This window comes from Leptosomus discolor, chromosome 20, assembly GCF_034619465.1.
Source record: "Leptosomus discolor isolate bLepDis1 chromosome 20, bLepDis1.hap2, whole genome shotgun sequence".
NCBI classification, from domain to species: Eukaryota; Metazoa; Chordata; class Aves; order Leptosomiformes; family Leptosomidae; genus Leptosomus; species Leptosomus discolor.
This window is the reverse complement of record NC_141410.1, coordinates 9,770,716-9,793,484: the sequence shown is the minus strand read 5'-3', so window position 1 is coordinate 9,793,484 and position 22,769 is coordinate 9,770,716. Positions and strand designations below refer to the sequence as shown.

Below are 22,769 nucleotides of genomic sequence, written 5' to 3'. Positions count from 1 at the left end.
ATGCTCAACAGGCAACACGTTATTTACCCAGACTACAGTACAGAAGAACTAACTTCTGAGCGAACTGCAGTGTTGAATCACACTTTGTCCCGTGTGTAACCAAAAGAGACGGACAGCTTCACACAGGGAGTTAACAGATGAAAGACTTTACCTGCATGCTTTTCAGTCCACTCCAGTCATTCATCCCCAAACCTTGCCAGAACAATCCTCTTCAAGGACTCCTCTGTCTCTGGAAACAGGGAATACAACGGGAGCTGCTTTGAAGCTTTGAGCCTAGTGCCTACTTTTAGCAAAACAAACACTTAAAGGAATCCCATGCAACTGATAGCTGTCCACCACTGGAAATACACTCAGGTGGTATAAGAAGGATATTGGTCTCTCGTCCTCTGGCGTTTGGAGAGGCTGTCTTCATCGCTGATCCCTGCCATCAGATATTTTAGCCCTGTGATCCAGGTGCGTGCTTCCTCTCCACTGGAAGATACCAGGTCAAGAGATTCCATATGGTCTCCATAGTAGATGCTGAAGCAGCAGTTGGGATCGAAACTGCCATCGGCATAGCGCTGAAAGATCTCCGATTGCTTTCCCTCGCAAACCTCCTGGATAGAGTCGATAGAAACTAGAATGACAAAAGCATGGAGCTCATCAACGACTGCGTGCATGCCCTAGGCCAGACAGGATGTGTTTATCCTACAGAGAAATCCTGTGGAGAAAGGGCCCAAACCTCACACGGCAAGGACCCCAATTCACACAGGTTTTGCCTGCAACTCATTTACAACATACAACCTGCATAGCTAACAACAGCAATTTAATCTTCATAAAGTATTAATCATAAAACAATTTACTGCCCTTTAAATTCCAGTACAACATTCTTCTTGATCACCCGTGAATGAGCCAAATCCTTCATGCTCGTTTGTTTATAAGAGGGCAAGACCCTAGGAGCAATCAGAAGAAAGGTTCTGTGGTTGACACTCACTTTTGGCTTTCTCATTCTTTCGAGAGGGTCTCCAGCGAATACACGACTTGTGTTCATCCAGGTAGTAGAAGCGGACCAACCCTTTGGAACCGCCACGGAGTTTGATCATTTGGGTACCAGTTTGCATGGAACTCATACATCTTTCCACTGAAAAGAGAAATAAAGTGATATCAGTAAGTCAGACTCTGCTCCCTTTAAAAATCGCTTTTACAGGAAGAAAACACATCAAGCAGCTGGCAAATTAACAGTTCGAGTCAAAGGGAAAGATTTCCTGTATTGTCTAAAAGAAGAGGTCAGGTTATACGATCAGAAAGTCAGAAAGATTCTTGGCAACCTTGAACTTGAAATCTTTTGCCTCTCAGACAAAACAGCCAAGAGAAGCAGGGTAGAGTAAAAAATAAACTGAAAAAATCATTGATGTTCCTGTGCTTTAGAACTCATATTCAGACAAATTCAACTAATTTACTCAGGAAAAGCCAGTTCAACCTTGTTAATTAATTATTTATGGTTCAGTAGCATTGTTGTCTTTTAGGAGTTTCTGGGTTCGATGTAAATGTGTGAAGGAGTGGGAGTATTTTAGCATGTGAGGATGAAAAGAAGTTAGAACGATTGAGTCACTGAGTATTTTTATACATGGGCCAGCTTTGTCAAAAGATTCACGTCCAGAGCTCAGTACGGCTCCAGGTTACGTCGTACGGCTGCGGCCCCAGCCAGTCCCTTTATGAAGTCCGAAGGCCAGCACCACCCAGCTCTGCCGAGTCCTGCCCTCTTAACAGACCCACACGACGCATCCTGACCGTATGCCTCAAAACCACCGCTCTGCTCAAGACTATAAGGAGAGGAAAACAGATTTCAGAGACTTATTTCTCCTCAGGGCCTCCAGAAGATGCAACATGTTTGTGAACCTAGAGAAACCCCTCCAGCACATGTGCACTGTGAGGGGAAATTGTTCCCTTAAAATATGACTAAACCAGAAGAGCTTTCCCACGTGCAACAGAGGGCTCCCACACTTGTCATACATTCAGCGCTGCAAATCCATTGAAGAGACGATAATTGCTCTTTTAAAAGTCTAAAAGTCTAATCGGAAATGGTTTTGCAGCTATAACTGGCTCATCAATAGGTAAACCAAAGAACCGACTGGCTCCAACTATTCCTGCCAGGAATATTGGTTTCCGTTTTGACAGGTAGCATCAAAATTTTTTAAAAATCCATATATAAATATCATAATATAAAAGCATTCAACATATGTAGTACATATAGAATAAATCCAGTACAGTGTGGTGGGAATTCTGTTCAGCTGAAAAGTCTTGGAACTAGAAGATATTTTGAAAGTTCTGCCTATGAGCGGTATGACTTATTTGTGTGAGTTTGAGGAATCTCCATGGCAGTTCATCATACCACTCTCATAATAAAGGCTCCCAGAATGTCACTTCTGACCCTGAAGACATTCCCTCAACTAATGGTCTTATCACAAAAGCTTTAACATTAACTGTTGGCTACAGCAACCTGGTTTTGCTCCTCATACAGGCACCCACACTAACGGAATATGTGAGTAGTAATTCCTACTTGACACATCGCCTTATGAATCAAATGAATTCCTATCAAAACCAACTTTTGTTACATAGAGAATTTAGCATCCTGTGGTTCATAACAGAGGTAAACAATTATTTATTTATTTATTTTTAGTCTTTAAATTTTACTTATGCATCTATTTTATATTTATTCTTTACTATTACATATTTAAAGTACAGTCTTTTCCTTGCAACATGAACTCATTGAGGGAGATACTGGCTTTCTCTTGGATAAAAACTGGACTGTTCTTACTGGGTGGATTTTACTTCACACACACAGAAAATGCCCAAACCAAGCAAAGAAAATAAACACACACACAAAACCCCAGAACCAAAAGAACCCACAAAAACCAGACATTGTCATGCAAGGAGTGGCATGATCAAGAGTTAACCTACGGTATTTTCTGTCCACAGTGTTCACAGATCAGGCACAGCAGACTGATTTGCATCATTATGCCAGGATCCAATTAAAAAGCAGACCTCATCCAACTTCATTAATCTTCATTTGTTTTGTTCTGCATTCCTGCAGCCCTGCGATCAGGTCCTTCTCACCTTTTAAACCACCCATCTTCTTACTAGTGCAAGAACTTTCTCCCCCTTATTTGCTCTCACTGACTCAAGCCTCAGTAAGTTTCAGGACTCTCTGCTGTTCTTTTTACTGGCAAAAAAATTCTCAAAGTATCTTTGAAAAAGAAAAGTTCTGTATAGTTCTGCCAGCAAAGGTTGGGACAGCATACAAGAGAGAACGCAAGACTTAATCCATCCTTAAAGCCCACAACCCCTAATAAATGAGATGTTAATGGGAGAAGAGATGCTATTAATCCGGTGGAAATTAGGGTGCTTAATTTGAGGTCAGTCTGTCAGGTCTCCATCTCTTGGCTGAGACTCCATCAGCCACCCGGACGCAGGGAAATGCAGAAGCAGAGTACAATGGCATTTCTGGACCTCTGTAAAAATTCCCGTTAGTTTCTAAGCTATCTATACCTCCAACTTTCTTGGTAAAAAAAAAAAAATCGATTGGTGAAGCTGACAGAGAAGGAGGACACAAAAGTGCCCAGCTGGGGTTAAACACAAGGCAACAGGTGGTTCTGGGCAAGGCCGCTGCAGATTTCCTCACTGCACGCGAGTGCCTCAAGACGACTGCTATTCAAATGCATTTACTACCACAGGAAACATCTCATTTCTCTAGCCATTTCCAACTAGGTTTGCTGGTTTTATTATTTACTTAAAAGAAAGGCTGTTATGAAGCAAAAAGGGAACCTTCCCAGATAGCTAGTGAAGCTTAAGAACTTTGCCTTTGTATATCAGTACTCAGAAAACAACCCCCAAAGAGTACAGTGACAGGTGCTATGGAAGAAAACAACAGAGATACTTCTAAATGCTCAAAGACTGAAAACTACAAATACTGAACAAATCTGAGAGTTAACAGGTGTACAAATTCTGGCAGATAGCAAACCTATCTTACTATGGGTGTGGAGAGAGACAGAGTCTATCTATGCAATAGAAAATTTCAAAAGGTCTGCTCATCTCAAAATGTATAACTTCGCATTTGCTTTTCCAGAAGACTGAAGAAATCAGTAATGAAATTATAACTGAGAGATTCTTGAAGACCAAAAGAATTGTACTAGCAACCATGCAAACCCAGGACTAGGGCTGTGTCTCAAGTTCTTCCTTCTTTTCCAATCCCCCACACTACTGCTAGACAAAGCTGTCACTAAGATTTAAACATGAAAGCTTTCAAGATGATACCATCTTGTTCAATTAAGTGGCAGGTATTCAGCCGGCATCTTACCAATATGTCCGATTTTCCATCTTGGAGAAGCTACGATGCTGCCACCAACCCAGAAAAACTCTTCAGCCAGACGGGCCACTGAGAACTTATTTCGAAGCAAGGGAGTTTTTGAGGCATCCATGTCTGAGACAAAGGGCAGCTTCAGAATTGAATACAAGCACTGGCGGCCTTAGTAGATATCAAGATTCTGTAGTACACATTTCCAACGTAATAGCATAAAAATATTACCGGTGATCCCAAAATCCAGTGGTATTTTTCAGGTTGTTACAGAGCAGTTTCACTGTAAATTTAGCCTCCTCCCCTGTCCAGATTTAGAATATTAAAATCCCAACAAAATCTTTTTAATTCTGTGTGACGTACCTATGTGTCTACTTTTGAGGACTGGGTGGGTTTCGACTCAACATTTTAAAGAAGACACATGACGGGCACAGACAGGGCCAGGAGGCAAGATGGCATGCAGATGAATCCATTTCTGGACAGAAAGGCCTCCCGATGATAGTCTTTTCCCGTTGCCACTTCACCAGCTGCTAAGTGTCCACTCAGACATTACACCAATTTACAGCTGTTGGCTTCTCCATGCCGCTTCCTCCTTCTGACGGCAATTCCTACATAGAGGTACCCCTTTTATATATTTGATTACTAACAGATTTCAAGTCCCACTCTTCCTGAAGGCTCTAGTTGCTCTTCAAAACCAACCAACAATATCCACTGCAGTAAGTGCAAAGTTAAGAGTACAATCCATTCCCCTCTCTACGCTCCTGAGCTACCCTTGCCTTTCACTGCGGATCTGTCCAGGTGCTTAAGCTCTTCAGTCTCTTTCCAAGTCTGAAAAAAAAAATAAATCACATTTTCTTCTTGCACAGCTCTTCAAAGTATTGTACCAATCTTCATCTTTCCTCAGCAGGTTCTCCTCAGTATTTTAATGGACATGCCTGATAAAAGAACGAACATTTCTCTCTAGGCAGTAAAAACTAGATATGATGCAAACACAGCAACACATGTTCGCTTCAAATCCTAAATCCATCATACGCACTAATCCTAAAGCTGGGGTTCTGCCCTATCCAGTCAAAGGATTTAGGTGACACGTTACAGCTGTAGGAAAAAAAAAAAGGTTTTAAAAAAGTGCTTTCTTCTTCTTCTTCTTTCTTTGCCTATGTTAGCAGCATCTTGTCATCTCACAACCCATTTAGGAACATCTTTGCAGGCTGACACAACCCCACAGAAGACGCTTGCTTAGGAGCCAAGCCAGGCAGCTACCCAGTACAGAACAGCAGCTGTACACAGAGACCAGGAACAGTGAGGGTGCTTGAAGACTGACAGAGATAAAAGCAGGTAAGGATTAATTTTTTAAAAAGCACTCACTACCTCATTCCATTTGAAATGCATGCCTTAAACTCCAAATACAGAAATCTGTCATTTATGTTATCACAACCTCCTAATCTACATTAAGTTTTAAGTACAATATACAATTGCTCTTGCCATCTGTGATCTGTACAAGGAGCCTAATGTGCTTCCAGCTTGATGAGCTAAACACAAATTGCCCATTTAAAAACACATTCATTAAGCGCTTCCTACTCCTCCTTTCACAGTTTGAAGAAGTGTTAGAGTAGTTAATTCCAGAGATGATTCACTCTCAATTAGAAGCTGTTTATTTCACCAGCTATGCCCAGAGTTCCTGTATTAGGCTGGACTCGGAGTTTAACCACATATCAGTTCTGAAGAATAACCAAACTGGGTCTGCACTAAGGGGGAGCGGTGGCAATAATGCTACGTACACTCTTGTCCCATCCTGCTATTTATTCAAACCCTTCAGCAACAGCCTTCCATTCTCCTAAGGCATCTTTCAAGAGGAGTTTAGTGAGATGACCGCAAACCACTGTCCTCAGAGGAGGAGCAACTTCTGCAAAACGCCAAGAAGCGTATATCCATATAATAGAACACTGCTACACAGCAGGCAAGAACCCATGAAGCATTGTTCTAAAGATCCTGATCCTTCTTTCAGATGAAGCAAGATCTGGCATGGGCCAGAATGAGACCTGAGAAATGTGAGTTTAATTACCTGCTCTACCACATGCTTCTCTGAATTTCTTAAATAAAGCAGTAAACATCTTTGTAATCTCCATGCTATAGAGATAACACCTTAAAAGGGGAGAATGACATTGTTGTACCTCACAAGGGAGGAGATACAACTACACTTCAAGGCTCTCAATTATCAGGAGACAGAGTTAAGGCAAACTTTTGCAATCAACCAGAGGTACTGCAGTTGTTTAGCTCCTTTTTCTTCCCTTACAGCACTGCTCAGAAGGATTCCTTGCAGTCTTCCAAGTTGTACATGCAATGAAATCTCAGCAGCTGGCACTCTGTGTGTTAGGAAACAAGAGGTACTCCTTTTAAAATTCAAAAATCAATTCTGCATGGACATCCTAGAGTCTGCATTAACCATTTATGTGTTATCAACCTGGGGACAAGGGGAAGGGAGAAAGAGAGTGAAAGGTAACCCAAGATATTAGTTTCACAGTCAGAATTAGAGTTCTGCACAAGCAGGATGCTGAATGTGGATTTGTTTTTATTTCAGTACAGAGAAATGCCAGTGATTTATAGCACCAGAAAAGAAGAACTGCTTCAATGTTCAAGTTAAAGTTAGATTTGTAAGCCAAAGCCCACCCAGAGAAGGCTAATTTAAATCCTTTTAGTTGGCACTATCGATCCATTCTTCAGGCCTCCTAACATGACAATCACAAACAAAGAAAATCTTTCAAAAAGCCCCTCTACTGATTATGCTGGATACTGGGTAACAGTGTGGGAAAGCAACAGCAAATAACAAAGGGTTAAATGTGACATAATCCCTCTCCCAACTCTTAAGCACACTGAGCTGAGTACTTAGGATATAAGCCTATTGAAACAGGTTTCTATTCTTGCCTCACTTGACATCCTCAGAAAAATCTTGCTCACCTGACACAACATGCAGATTAAAGACTTCTTTCCATGGCACTTTAGAAAATTATTATTCTTTGAGTATAACAAAGCCTTTTCATGCCACAAAAAGATTTGAAAACAATATTTGAGACTGTAGGCTGGCCTGTGGCTTAGCTAAAAGTGGAACTCAGAACACTTGACTAACAATGCTAGAATGTCAAAAGTCTTGCAAAAGAAAAAATTCGCTTCAAGAAAGGCAGAAAAGCCAGACTCATCATACAGAAAAAGAGCAATCTTGTAGAAGACACAGGAGCACAACATACATATGGTTTGGAAGATGGAGAAAAGTGAGCAAATTGGTAATCCTCCTGAGACCTGTGGGTTTAATCACTAATGCCATCCATCAGGACGGGTGGTTCCTCTCCAGCATGCATGTTTTAGTGTTGAGGGAAGGAGAAAAGTGTTACACGTTATTTAATACATAAGGAAACAGCTGTAGCCCTCAAAGTAGAAAAGACAAAACTAAATATTTCAATGTGGGAAATCTCACTAGGCCAGACTCTGATCTCTCTTTTGTCTTCTGTACATCAGGATTCAAGCAGAAGACTAAACAAAGAAGCAACACAAGAGGTAAATTAGGCTCACAGTGTAGCAAGAAGCTTGAGCGTATCAAGTAACAGCATGCAGACACAATTTCTATACTTCAGCTCGCTACCAGTTGAAGATGTCACACAAAATATTTCAGGTGTACTTAATAAATGGATTTTCAAAGGTATTGGACAGTAAATATTACAGACCTGATGCTGTAACTGACCTGCAAATCCACAAGGATTAGACTTCACAGCCATGCACTCCACTTACCCTTGCATGAACACACTACAGACCCAGTTTACCAGATTAACAAACTAACCTCATCACAAGAGGCTGATTCTAAAACACTTAGAAACACATGGGCAGCAATCAGTGATAATGTATTAAAACTTTAATACAGGTATCACTATTTCCCACTTCCCACCCAGAGAAATCTTGCTCCTAATATCTGTAGAATAAAAAGAAAATTATTGCCAACCCACAACGCCAGTCATAAAATGAGAAAAAAGTTTTTAATGTCATCTGGCACACCACCATTTATCTGCTCGCTCTCTCTCTCACTTTTATCCTCCCCATTGCACTTCCAGCTGTAAACACCAGTCAAAAAGCCCTGGAAAACTGCAGAAATTACAGTAACAGCTACACATCAGATACCCCAGCCTAAGATCTTCATACGAGTTAGCAGGGCTGCTACTGTCTTCCGAAGCACTAAATGCCAAGATGTTTCTAAGGGAAATAACAAAAGCAAAGAAATCTCGTTGAAATGCACATCCCTAAATACAGTTTAAAAACACATCTCAATTACGGTAAAGGTTCAAAACCCAACATCCATAACCACAAACAGCAGGAGCACAGAAAGCTTGAGCCGACGAAGTTGTGATGCTCATTCACTACTAAATGTGTGATTTATGTTTCTTCCCTTGCCGCCAGAAATGCTGCTTCCTAAAGGTCTAAAGCAGCATGATCTAGACAGCAGGACCAGTCAACCTAGTTTCAGCTTCTCCTCTCCTGGAGACATTTGCCTTCGGGTTTCCATGGCGCTCTCTGTCCTTTCACTGCTCCGTGTCTGTAGGTGACAGCTGCCCAGTTTCTGGTGTGAGCTCCTCCCAAGAGAAGGGATATGGGGAGCACGTGCTGATGGAGCCTAGGCAACATCTGTCATATTTTCTGGCTTTGTCTGACAACTGAAAACTTCTGCATTAGTTATATTAAGAATTCACTAAAACAATCGCTTTCAGATGCTTTTGGTCGCTTCCAAGAAAGGCAAAAATTCAGATCTGTGGAGAGTTATAATCAAATCTCCTGCACTCACTCAGTCGCCCACGCACAGGCTCAGAAAGGCCAAAGCAGTGGCTGGGCCACAACATTATCCCAACTGTACATAAGCTGCCTTTTCCTTAATTCTAACAGAACTCCACTGTACTGACCTTTGACATGGACACAGAGCTATAGTCTACTCCAGGCTGCCAGACCATCTGGACAGCAACTCTAAGCACAGTAATCCACACTCAAGATTAAAGCCCCACATCTCGCCTGGGGCAAGTTTGGAAGCCAGGTTATTTACTAGCTTCTGGTTCTCATCCACCATGCTCCAAAGCTTCATATTTTTGCGCTGGCTCAGAATATACTCAAGTTGACAGTGAAATACATCTGTCTTCAGTTTGCATCAATTTACAAGGCCACTAATTCCACTGGGAGCGACAGCAATGGCTGTCACACGGCACAGCCTGGTGCCTCCTTTCCCTACTGGAATCCACAATGAGTAAGCCCTGAGAGATGCTTAAGCGAAGCAACCACAAACAGGAATATTTCCAGGGCTTTCCAAAACTGCTTAGAAAGTCACATTACTAAAATGAACTGATCCTGAAATCCCTTAAATTACTTTATTCACAGGAAGGCATGTTCGTGGAATTGGGACCCATTAGCAACAGCACTAACATCATGACAACAGTGGGTCTGCCTCCTTCCAGGATGTTTAGTTCTCTTGAGCTCATCTGAAAAAAATGATGCGATTATTTTAATTAAGTGAGAACAGGTTTTGTGTTTTGAGCCTTTGAGTAGGTTTTGCCTTAAGGAAGACTTTTTTTTTTAATAAACATATTAAGATTTGTGTGTCATGTTTTATCACTGAAACTGTAGGAATATTATTAGCCCTTTTCCACTTAAAACATGCAGAATCTTTGAGGTATTTCTGTAGTTTTTTCATTCAATGATTAAAATACAACAATAATAGCCTACCAATGAACTCTACCAAAGATTCGGATGCTGGTTTTCGCAAAGGAAATTCGATTTCCAAGATATCTCTAATAAAACAGCTTTAAAAGCTATTTGAACTTTTTTCTTGCAAAGCTGCAATAATGAAATTTTGTTGGCTGTAGAAAAGTGTCAGCATAAAATAAAGATTTTAAGAGTACAAGTGTTGTTCTAAGGTCACCTTGTTTCCAACCTCTGACTCGTATAAGAAAACGTCTCTACACCCTTAATTGAAGTAAGATCTTAAACTCTTTACATTTAAAGATCTTTCAGCACTTTACCATCTGTTCAGTGACATGGGTCATAAACACTGAAAGGGAGATTAAGGCAGGTTGGGAGGGAAGAAATCCATCAATGTGATTGAACGCCTTCTATGAAAACTTCCCTAAGAATTCAAGATTCCAAGGCAGAATTAGTACAGGAAAACAAGACAGATTGAAAGACATTCAGAAAAGACATCTGCTACTGAAATGCATCAGCACAAATTCATTTTAAGTCACAAACTTTGTTTCCATGTTTCAGGTGAATTTTAATATATTCTACCTGTAAAAGACTCAGAACTCTCCTAGACCTTCCTTTTGTGCCATGAACATTTTAAATTATGTGACAGACTCCTTATTTCTTCAAATATACACCAGTTTCATGAAACATGTCAAAAATGAAGCTGCATTGTATCTAAGAATAAGCCAATCTCTGTCGTCATTCAATGCTCTCAGCTTCTGTGTCATCTGAGACAGCCTTATGAGGAGGGTATACTGAAAATTGAGAGAAAACAGTGGGATTAAGCCACCAAGCTAAAACCCACAATGGAGATGAAGGTCATCATGAGCTCTCAGAAATACAGGCAGATTACATGGCAGCACAGAGCTGCAGAGGCACAAAGAAACTAAGTGAAAATCAAAATGTGAAAGTTCACAAATTCAGTATGCTGAAAATTGGGCTACCATGCATCCTCTTTTCCCATCAGAAATTTTTGTTCCAGTCCAAAGAAGGAACCTTGGCTGTTTTCCTGATGTATTCAGACACTGTGGGAAGAGCAGTGATTCTGAACAGGCTAGCCAATTTGTAGGTTTAATGCATTTCTTCCTGTGGCGGCGGCATCTTTGATATTGAGTGATTTCGATATTATTTATAATAATGGAATAAAAGATAAGTCGTCCAGTAGAAATCAGATACAATGAAACGCTGCTCGTTCATCACCCTTTTATAGTAGAAGGATTTTACTTTTTTTAAGGTGATTGAAACTCTACAGTCTCATTCAGTGTCCCATTAGTTAGACTGAGGAAGGAGACTGCAAAAAATAATGCCTCCAAAAATATCTGCTCTATTTCTTAGCACAAACTAATGTTCTCAGCTTTATTTCTCAGTTGAATTTATCAAGCAAGTATCTTTTCAGATTTTGTTCCACAGCAACTCTAGAAATTTTAAGCAGATAACTAAATTACATTTTTATTTCTGATCGGCTGAAAACCCAAGGACCTTCAGAATAGATAATTCAATTGTTAAATTCTGCACAGCGTTTCATGAATGGATGATTAAATTTTCCAGTTCATTAACATTTACCTATATGTGGGAGAAACAAGTGCACAATGGGAATGAACACTGCAAAACAAACTAATTTTAAAGGAATATTTTTATTCTCTTCTCAATGACCAAAATTATCTCATGGGATTGCTGTTGAATCCATACATTGATGTTCCAGGATTTTGTTCATTTCACAAGAACTGATTAGGAGAAAAATAGCATAAAATATTCTATGAATAACTATCTTTTTCTAGCTGTGGCTCCCTTTTTTTTTTTTTTTAACTCAACTAACTAGAAGCCTTCATCATATGAAAGGAAATCACAAATACCTAGCTTCTAGCTTCTAAGAGGAAGAGCATAACATTTCTTTAAAGGTACACTTAGCTGAGTATACCCTCCTCATAGCTGCTGTGAATCGTCTAATTTTAGGACTGTAAATCAATATCTCAGGTGAGAAACTGTATTGTCCTTGGTATAAACAAAAAAGGCAGTTTTTATCATCAGCGAGATGTAAGAGAGCAAGAGAAGTCCTTGTTACGGTGCAACGATGAAAGATGAGGTGATAAGACAGAGTGGCAAGTCACTGCAATATTGAAGTCTTGAGAGCCAGGATGTCAGTATCTCTCATTATGAATGTTTTAGCAGTACATCTAGAGGCATTCTTATACTACGTGAGTACTGGCTTTAGTTGCATCACCACCGTTTTATACCTAAGTAAGAGGAGACTCACATTCCTTTTAACGCTAGAGATGGCAGCAAGAAGGTGGCCACTCTTTAAAAAGAAACTTCATTCAACTGCCTGGCCTCTAGCTTCAGCTCATGGATCTCTACTCAGTTCAGAAGCTCTACTCTTTTAAGTTACCCCATTCGTTTTCAAGGTGCTTCCACCAGCTGGCCTAGAACGACACCATCTGGCAGAAACACTGAGTTGGTGAACATCCTTCAATCTCGGTCTCAGCATTTTCTACCTGCAAACAGGAATGAACCTGAGTAACTGCTACATGGATGATTCTCCAGGGAGATCCTCAAGTGAGGGCCCCTCTCTCTCAACCTGTTTTCAGCAGCTGGAAGGTGAACCTAGTAGTAAGAAGTCAAAAGGACTTTGGGTGACAAAAATTCCTGTTCCATCATACCTTCCTTGAGGACCTTGTCTGTTTAAAGTACAAATGAATCCACAACGGTACATCAGCTTTCAGAGAACAATAATTAGATGAGATATACTCAGGCTGTCCCATTATGACAGTTTCAAAACCAAAATATTTTGGGTTTTGGTCCTGAAACACTTCTGTTAGAAAATGCAATCAATAAAAGCATGTTAAATGAAAAGGTTTCAATCAAACTGTACCATTTCAACCAACTCAATCCAAAACCTGGAGATTTACAGCCTATGAAGATTTAAGAAAGTCACCTTCTTTTCTTGGAACAAGGAAATAGTTTCTCACCATCCTCTCTACTCAGCATCTTGTTAAAAGTAAAGCTTGCATGCTTCCAAATCTCTAGACTCTCTACCAGCAATATGGCACAGGTAAACAAAGCCTTACACCAAGTTTTAAAATATGCTTCAAATTTTTTGCTATTTAAATAAATATTGACAATGCCTAAATGCATCTCATCATCTCTGCTTTATCTTTAACAAATCTCAATGGAAAATACTGGTTAATGTTTTGCTATTCTTCTGACGCAGACCAAGACTCTCTTATTATTTACCTGAATTATTTGCATAGCTCTCACAATCATTAAATCTGTCACAGACTAGAAGTATTCTTGGATTTGATATTATTTTTATTAATAAAGAATATAATTACCAAAATGGTCATAAAATACAGAACAAAAGATGGCCATTTCTATTTACAATAGAAGATTTTTCCACATGATATTCTATGGACATCCTGGGTTTTTTTAAACTACAATTCTGCTCAATAATGAGGCTCTTCCAAGTCAATTTGCTTTAATTTTCACATTCACATCCTTCTTCAGTTACTGGATCAGTACTTGCTGCAGTGATTAGTGACTACACAGGTACAGCCACCCCTGCCTGCATTACCTTTTCTCACTTTCTGAATGAATAGCACAGCTTTAGCTCCTTTTTGGTATGCTAATAATACAGATACAGAGGTGTCCAAACCAGAGTTACTGGATACCAGGTTCAGTTCCAACGCCTAAACATCAAGTTAGATCCAAGCAATTTTCCACTTTGGTAAAGTTTTAATCTAGATGTGATTTTTTTCAGCCCATGTTACAAAAGAAAAGTGAATTTTAATGAGCTGGTCCTTCAAAAGATATGACAAGATATTAACAAACATGTGACTAAGTTTTCTATTAGTTGAAAATACAGGGAGTCAGGGCTACTGCTCTGCCTTCCCAAAGACGTGACGGTGTTAGAACAGTATGCAGTGCACACAGAGCAGCTCTTCTGAACACACAGAAGTCCTACCTCTTTATTTGTTGCATAACTGTTGTAAAACCACACACCTAACAGGCATACAACACAAAAATGCATAGAGACAAGCAACTAGGCGTTTGATCAGTTCAAATGTATCACAGGTAAGGGGTTTTCTCTCTGGGCTTTCGCCAAATAAATCAACAAGAATATAAAGCTTTAAAAAAATAAAAACTGGGCTCTTGAGAATTGGTCTGGAATGAATAGGATTTCTTCAGAAGCCATCAGTACAGCAGGTACGACCTCCGAGTTCAAACTGCAGAAAACTGCAGCATAGTTTTAGCAGCTTGAGGCAGTTCACAGAGAGGACTGAATTCATCCCTGCTCTAACTCCACCAGGGACAAGTTCTACCCAAACTGATTCTGTGCACTCTTCTTGTTTGATGGGTATAAAGCAGCTGTATCTCACTAGAAGATTAGAAATCACATATTTTGAAAAACTAAAACAATACGGCTGACTCACAATAGCACTGGCATCTCTTTTCTCTCTTCTAATGTGGGTAGCAGAAGGTCTACAGTTAAAAATAGAAAGCCTTTCTTTATGGTGACAGCTAGCTACCTAAGCGAGCAGAAAAGGGTCATGAATATAGCTGGTGCACTCCTCCTTTGCACTCTTCGTGCAGGAAGAGGCAGCCATTAGAGACACATGTATTATTTAAGGTTTGGTGGTAACAGAAGGCAAAGGTATGGTACGGCAAAGGCTGCCTTAAGAAACTGCTACATACTTGTTTTTAGCATTTAAGTGTGACTAACAGAAAACAAGTGTCCAAGAAAGCTCTGTAAACTATAGTTTTCTTTATAGTGAAACTAATTTCCATCAAAAAGGTGGTTAAAATAACATTTCCCCTTACCTTTATCTGGGCTGAGGCATTTAATGGTGCTTGCATCATCCATATTCCAGTGAGAGAATTAAGTGAACAAAACACCAGAGGAAGCAGCAAAGACCATATGTACATCACTGATCTTTCGAAAGACTCTTTCAAATAACGAGAAAAACAACATTGCACGTTGGTCTTCAATGTAACGTCAGAAGGTTCCTAAGGATGCTTGCTGCTTCTGGTCTGAGCAAGCTCATTTTTTATTCCCTGTACAGTAGTACATCAGGAGCTGCTGACAGGTAGAAACCAGCACAGGAGCTCAATGAATGTTACCAGCCTTTCACTGCAACTCAAGTGTTCGGCCACCTGGGATAATCTTTAATTAACTCTTTGTCTCCCCACTCTCAGATAGGCTATTTGGATGTCTTTTGCCTCACTCCTTCGAAAAAGAACTGAAGGTAAAACTTGTGGATGTTGTGAAATAAGTACAAAAGATAACTCACTTAATTCCTCTGGGATGTATATCACTCAGTAGGCAAAAAACATCAATGGGGTGCTACTGCATTTAAGAAGGAAAAAAATTTGGTTTTTATTTTAAAGCCACCCCTGTGTCTGTATAGCATCCTACGTATTGTTAAGGTGTCCTCCCATACTTGCTTAAGTTGAGAGGGCAAGTCTATGGTTACTGACAAAAATCTTTGGATTTCTGTCTGATTTCTTTTCTTGGCAAAGACCATGTATTTCCCTCCTTTTTAACTTGCAAGGAAATATTAATGCAGAATTAATGGAAAATGGCTAGCAAACAATGCACACTATCTTATGCTCTGCACCAATACACAACGCACAAGAAGGCAGATGCAGACCTTTGAGGTCTGCCCAAATTCTAGAAAAGCATTTCAGTATCTTTATATGACGATGCTGCCTAAAAGTTCCAACCAGGAATAGCTTCTGCCTGTCCTACACGCCACTGAAATACACAGGATAAGACAATTTGTGCCTTTGAGAACTTGAAATCTAAACAAGCAGGACTGATAAATGAGTGGAAAATAGTACTCTCTCTCCTTTAGAAAAGGAAAACTGATGCATGTTGACAGGGTAACAAGGATAACAGTATCCTACTCAAAACACATGGCATATGTACCACAGAACCCTGCAGGCACCCACCCCACACAGATTTAGCAGCATTGTTGTTCTTGATCCTCTCCCCACCCCAACACCCCAACCGCAGTAAGTGAAGTCAATCCATTTGCGCTGTTGCGTTGTAACGCCCCATTTCAACCTCAACCTACTGAAGTGTGGATGTGAGGTGCTGTGTAATGCCTACAATTACCTTTCTCCCACCTCGTTCAGCCTTTCCAAACGAGAAGTGCCGAGTCTCATTCATGGTTTCCAGTCGTCACAGCTAGATTGTCCTGCTGTTTCCACTCTGTATCATTTTTCCATGTTAGGGATCAGTCAACACTCCAGACAGATCCAAGACCTTTGCAAGATCTAACACAAAACCCCTACAATTATCATTGAGGCATGAATCCCATTGTCCTTTCCATCTAAGGAATGATTTCAGAATTTGCCTCCAGTCTGTTTTCAGCAAATTATCTTATTTGCTTACTCGCTTTCAACACTAGCTACGTCCCCTGAGATATCATCTCCTCAGCAACCCCGTTCAGGAGCACTTGAGGAGCACCTATTCCAAAAGCCCCCTGGGGCATCATGTCTTTACACCACATCGCATTTGGGTTATTCCTATTGCGTCCACTGCATTTTTCATATATGCCTGTCAGGGCAAACACTGAGGGCCCTTGCTGCTGTACGGCACTGTGCAAGCTCAACCCGATATAACATACCTAACAGTGGCAATGGCAAAAGACACAAGGGTACTGCGTGCATGATGATTTTTTTACATATAAAGAAACCATAAGCTGCATAATAGGTTGAGGTCTGGCAGTCGTCACCCTCCGAGCTTGTGAAAAGGACTATAATTTCATAGATAGTCTGCTTGACTAGTGACTCACCACTTAAGGATAATCAGGGTCAATTCTTTACACAGAAAGCAACGTAGATTTCATGTGGTAGTAAATTAATTGCTATTAAAAGACTCCAGTCCCCACTAAAAGCAAGTCAAGAACTAATTTAGAGTATTTTAAAGGCAAAATATATGCAGCAGCTATATCTATTCTGAATGCACACAGCAAATCCTCATAGAATCCAGTATTCCTCTAGTGTTTTCCATCCAATTTATACAAGCGTATGTAATTTAAATAAATTCACCTAACAGGTAAAACAAATTTATGAAGGACATAGCATCATCCTGTGCCCACAAGGGAAACTGGCTTTCAGTAATGGAAGCCTTACTATTTAAAACAAAATGCTGAGAAAATAAGCATTCTGGGAGGTAACATTTCACCTTTCAAAGCTACCAGATTTTGATGCGATGATTATTTTTCAAGTCCGCAAGAAAGGTGGCTCCAAAACTAATTATGAAAATTAATCAAAATCCATTGATACGAGCACAAACATGAAATTTTGATCTGATTTGGTGGTTTGTGGAAAAATAATCCATGTACATGTGTCAAATTATCTTGCCATTTTTTCTTAATTATTGATTTATCTTTTTCTCTTTCTTCCTCAGTATTGAATCCTACCTGTGTGAAACTATTCCTATGTTGCCCTGGAACGTCAGAAAGAGAAGAAATTAGAACAGAGACAATAACAACGAAAGGGATGTCTTACCCTTACATCCAGACTACTGTTATCAAGGAAGTCTGTTTACAAAACGGCTTTCCAGGTTGCATTTTTGTCTACCCTGAAATAAATCTTGGACTCACTGTAACAACAAGCCCTTTCTCTTAGCGGTGACAACTACATCATGCAAGGCATTTAATAGCACGTTCCAGGTTTACTCTTTCTGTGCCACTGTTGTTATTCCCTGCAGGCAAGTACAGGTCATCAACAGATCACTGTCCTGCATCCTAAGGGAGAAGCAGGGCCAGTGCTGAGGCCCAGAAAATGTCTCTGAGACACCACCTCCAGGGAATCAGGACAGGAGGCTTCCCCACTACAGGCTAGGCTCAATACATGCCCTAGACATAAATCTCCCATTCAACACCATCTATTCTTCACAACTTCATCAAGAGACAGAGCGAATTACAAGATAACAGCTAAGGCTGATCAACTAATTCACTGATTTGCCACTCAAATTGATCAAAGCTTGTTGCTTTTCCAGGGTTTACTTTTTCTTTAAAAATGGAATGTTAACTACTGACATCTGAGTAATAAATTCAGAATCAGTATTTAGTTACTGTATCATAACAATTTCATAAAAGAAAATGTTTTATTTCTCTGGGATTTTTTTGTTATGCTGTTAAAACAGGGTCACAGAATAAGAGTCAGAGAAACAGTTGAGCACATTCACAATTCACACAAATCTTTTGAAGGAAACACAGTGTGCTATCAGAGAGACCAAAGCATTTTACAAGTAAAAGATGCTCCCACTACAAGTAACATTTAGCCGAAAACACAGGACATTTCTAAACAAGAAGCCAATCCACTGACTCTTGAAATCAATGACACATTTTTACCCGGCTTGCACGGATTCCGAATCACACCCAGGAGCGCATACGTGCCAGGGAAAGGTCATGGGCACGCTGGTTTGGAAAGCACAATGCTGGCATGGCACAAACCTACGCCACTGCCAGTTCCACATCACACAAAGCATAGCATGCCCCAATTCCTTCATGCTCAGCTATCTAGTTCAACTAGCCAGAGCAGGAGAGTGACTTGCGGTGTGGCGCTATCACATCACAAAGATTTAAGTGCTAAGAAGGGACTAAAAAAGGACAAGAATTCTCTCAATTCCTGCTTTCCCAACCGTGCAGAGAAAGCACAATGTAGTGCTGCTGACCAGCAGCATTCAGCTAACACTTCGAGTTAAAACAGCTAAGCCACCATGCAACAAAGATGTGATCGTGCTTCTGTTCAGCTAAGGCTGCAAAGCACAGCACTGTACCTGACGTGCTGCTCCTCTCTCACCTGTAAAACACTGCAACCTTTACCAGGGTCCTTAAAGCCCATTTGGATGCAGCGTCAGCACGTGGTTGGGGCTCACTGGCAGCTCCAGATCCCCAGGCCAGAGAGACCACAAGCCTATCGCAGATCTCTGCTACACAGCCACAGCACTTCAGCTCTGGCCACCATCCTGGCTAGCCAACGAGGAAAGGACCAAGCACTTCTGGAGCAACGGCATGAACTACTTAAGCTTCAACTAATAACCAAGGCTTTGCCTTGTGACGGTGCTACACACTGTAAGGTTACAGGATAATTTGGCTATATATTCACCTGCACGTTCATCCCGCATCCCTAGGCTCCAGAGGTACTGCTGTCACATATTATCACATTCTAAGATTTATTTCCTGACAGAAATAACAGATCCTATTGCCCAGCCCAGGGAAGGAGTGTTACCAATTCTGGGGACGAAATAAGGCAACTGGGAAATGCAGCACAACGTTACACTGCAGTTCAGACAAACTGGGAAATGTAACATCCACAATGCCAAGGACATCCCAAATAGGAATACTTAGCTGTTATAGAAAGCCATCAAACTCCATGCCAGATAGTTCCATATCCCACAATTCATGGCATCACTTCAAGACCTTCTATAAATCAACTTCAACACATGTGGGTGTCTGTTCTTAAATTTTTGTTCCCATAGTTACCAGTGTACTTTACCACAGGAAAAAACGGCAGGTGGCTAGACACAGAACAAAATCACCATTCTTTTAACATATGAAGAGTTGGAAAGTTTCAAATTAAGGGGTTTTTTTTTGCCAAATGTTTTCAGACCGTTACCGAGACTAACGCAATCAGAGCAGCAAACTACAAGATCCTTCCATACGTTTATTACTCTGTAAACAGTAAATTCAACAACATCCAGTAAAACGGGACATTTCCAGCCTTGCATCTCATGATGCCATAGGGTTGCATAATCCAGTGCAGAAATATAGTTTCCTTTTTTTGTAATTTAAAATACTCCCCAGGTCCCCTTGACACCGTCACATGTGCTTTCTGCAGAGAAAAGGTAAAGCAGCCCAGCACTCTGCGTACAAGATAGATTTCTCGCAATAAAATTATTTTTGTGGGATAAAAGCAGTAAAAACAAACACCAACAATCTGTTCAACCAAAACACCAATTTACCTGAATGTTCCTATCAAAACTATCACAGCTTGCAAGGTAATATGTTTTCCATTTTCAACTAAGATAGAGGGTAAAATGCCCTGACATTTTTCTGGCACTGAGCACGCTGCAAGTAACACCACGATGCTTTGCATTAACATGTTTTGTGACTTTTTGTAAACTAAAAGAAGATGTTGTGGTACTGTGTGCTCTCCATTACCTTTGCTTTCTTTTAAGGTAGGTGACCAAAGCTAAGGTCATTCACGCGTCCAGTGCCTCCTGGCTCGCTGACCGCCGTGTCCGTGAGAGCAGGGCAGGAGTCAGAACGGAACAGTTGTGGTTTTGTGTCTGCTACAGAAACCCTCTGCAGCCCCAACTAGTTCATTTCTCCAGGGCTCACCAGCGCACTTATAACACAGAGATAACGGTTGCGCCTTTGGCCTTTGAGATCCTTCTCTCCTACTCCAAATACACATAACAGGGATTTTAAGCCTCTGTTCACTACAGCAACTCAGTTACTGACAGGCCACTGTCAGGATTCTTCCTTTTTGTCCCTTGATAGATTACGTTAATTGCATGTTTAACATGCACCGAAACTTCAGAAAACAGATTTATTTTTGTAACTCCAAATGTTGAATTAATTAACTTCTTGAAGCAGTAGGAAAGACGAAGGGAAACTTCCATGAACGTTAGATTTAACTTGAAAATGAATTTTAATTTGATTATGTTCAGTCCCTCCTATACCTTTTGTGCAGATGAGAAATAAAAAAAATGTGTTCAAGTTCCAGGCTACTCTCATTATCCAATGAATAACAGACAACATTCCCAGAAGCACTCCAGCCTCAACTGTGCCTTTCGTAGTTTGGGAAGCTGGAGTTATGCTGTCTTGCATATTTTTACCAGGTGTTCTGCCTTAGCACCATCTCTATAGTACTCTGCTACTCCCAGATCTAATGTGGCACGTAAAAGTTTCATCAAACATCACTGGAAACTTCCAAGTGTTAGGAACATACCACAATTCTGACTTTACAAATGGAATAATAGAGGCCTGCAAAGACTACACATCTTGCCCAAAGATCCCACAAGCCAACAGGATTTTCTGAGAACGGGCTCTGCTACAAGTTCTAAACAACTCATGAAGAACTGAGTGAGCAGGAAGTTGAATATGGATCTCCTCAGTCCCAGTGCATCACAGTAAATAAAACCAACCTTCTCTTTTGCAGTTACAGCTTCCAATTTACAGTGGCTTAAGTGAACTATGCCTACTCAGCTGCTGCTGGGCTCACAGGGCCAACTCTGTTCTGAATTCCACCAGCCTAGGCACAAGGCAGATTGACTGACTTTGACCCGTACCATTGGCTTTTCAGGTGAAGCAACGATACTTTATACCACCTTAACGGCTACGGTGGCTTTATGTCAACATTTGGTATTTTGCAAGCTACTCATCATTCCTTTTCACCAATCTAAGGTGCAAGCATCCACCTCGAGATGTCTGGAGTTTACTCTGGAGCTCCAATATATTTGTTACTGACAGGGTTCTAACATTCTAGACTCATCATGAGAGGGGCTTTTAAAAAAAAATAGTCATCAGCTCCTTGTTCTGCTGATCTCGGAACACAGTCTTCCCCTCTGTCAATTAAGACTGAATAAAAAGCAATTCTTGACAACTCCTGCTGCAAGCGTATTTTCTCCGTTCCACTAGCTGATGTCAAAACAAATCTTTCTAAACCCCATGTTGTTTACTGCAGGCCACAAAGCAGCTTTTAAATTTAACTTTAGGTCACTAGTAAAATCCTGGATTATCGACCAGTTTCACCACCAAAATGATAGTGTTACAGTAAGCATTCAGTCTCCAGCAGCTTCTCAGAACCCCCACTGCTGGGCTGGCAATGGCAACCGGATAAGGAATACGAACACGCAAAGCAAATAAAAGACAGCATCAGCAGGAAGAGATCAGGTGCTGAGACAGGGAAGGAAGAAATATTATAACTGTGAGGAGCTAGCAGCGTAGGAATCCTTTGAGTAAAGGAAGGTGTCAAAACAGAGAAAAAACCATCCCCTAGCTTAGCACCATACTAATCGACATTATATTGTAACCATCCATAACATTGTAGTTTAGGCAGGAATGAGGTTCACTGACACAACGTTCTGTGGGTTAGCAAATAGCTGTTGTTTCCAGGCAAGAAAATGAATTACTAACCGAATGCACAATCTTTCCATAATTGGTACTGACAGCAAAGCTCGCTCCTTTCAACAGTAGCTATGGTGGGCTTACCACTCTTCAAAATGTATTGTATTGCTGTATTTCAAAGTCCAACAAGTAAAATTTCTGTTGAATACTAGAAGGCAAGAGACCACTATGAAAGTTCTTTTAACTGAGCTGGTTTATCCTGATTTTTTCACCGCAGCATGTCTGAATAAACAACATGCACAACCTTTGCTATTTCAGTCTTAGCTCCTTTTCTAATTCAGAGACTGGAAGAACTTAAATACTTTGTTGACATGTTTTCTTCAAAGACCCATTAATCATCTTGGCCACTCAAGGTTTGCAGTGAACCTACATTCTTCCAAGAAAAATCTGTATTAAGCAAGGTTGGAAGATGCTTGTGTCTAGCCAAGAAGGGGGAAAGCCAACAAAGAAAGAAGGGAAAGACAGTTTCAAGTAGATCTTGGGGTCTCCGCCTGAAGAACTAAAGCTGAACAACCTACCACACTGAACTA

General features: G+C 40.6%; 1 protein-coding gene across 2 annotated transcripts in view; it reads right to left on the bottom strand.

Annotated features, from left to right (window-relative positions):
• Positions 1-22,769, bottom strand: part of PLCH2 (phospholipase C eta 2) — an 83,112-nt gene that overhangs the window by 36,631 nt on the left and 23,712 nt on the right. For both annotated transcript variants that reach the window (XM_086475957.1, XM_086475958.1), the window contains exons 2-3: positions 974-1,120; positions 373-616 (exon numbers count right to left, since the gene is read on the bottom strand). In XM_086475957.1, the coding sequence (XP_086332083.1) occupies positions 373-616; positions 974-1,120 (391 nt within the window). The remainder of the gene's footprint in view (positions 1-372; positions 617-973; positions 1,121-22,769) is intronic.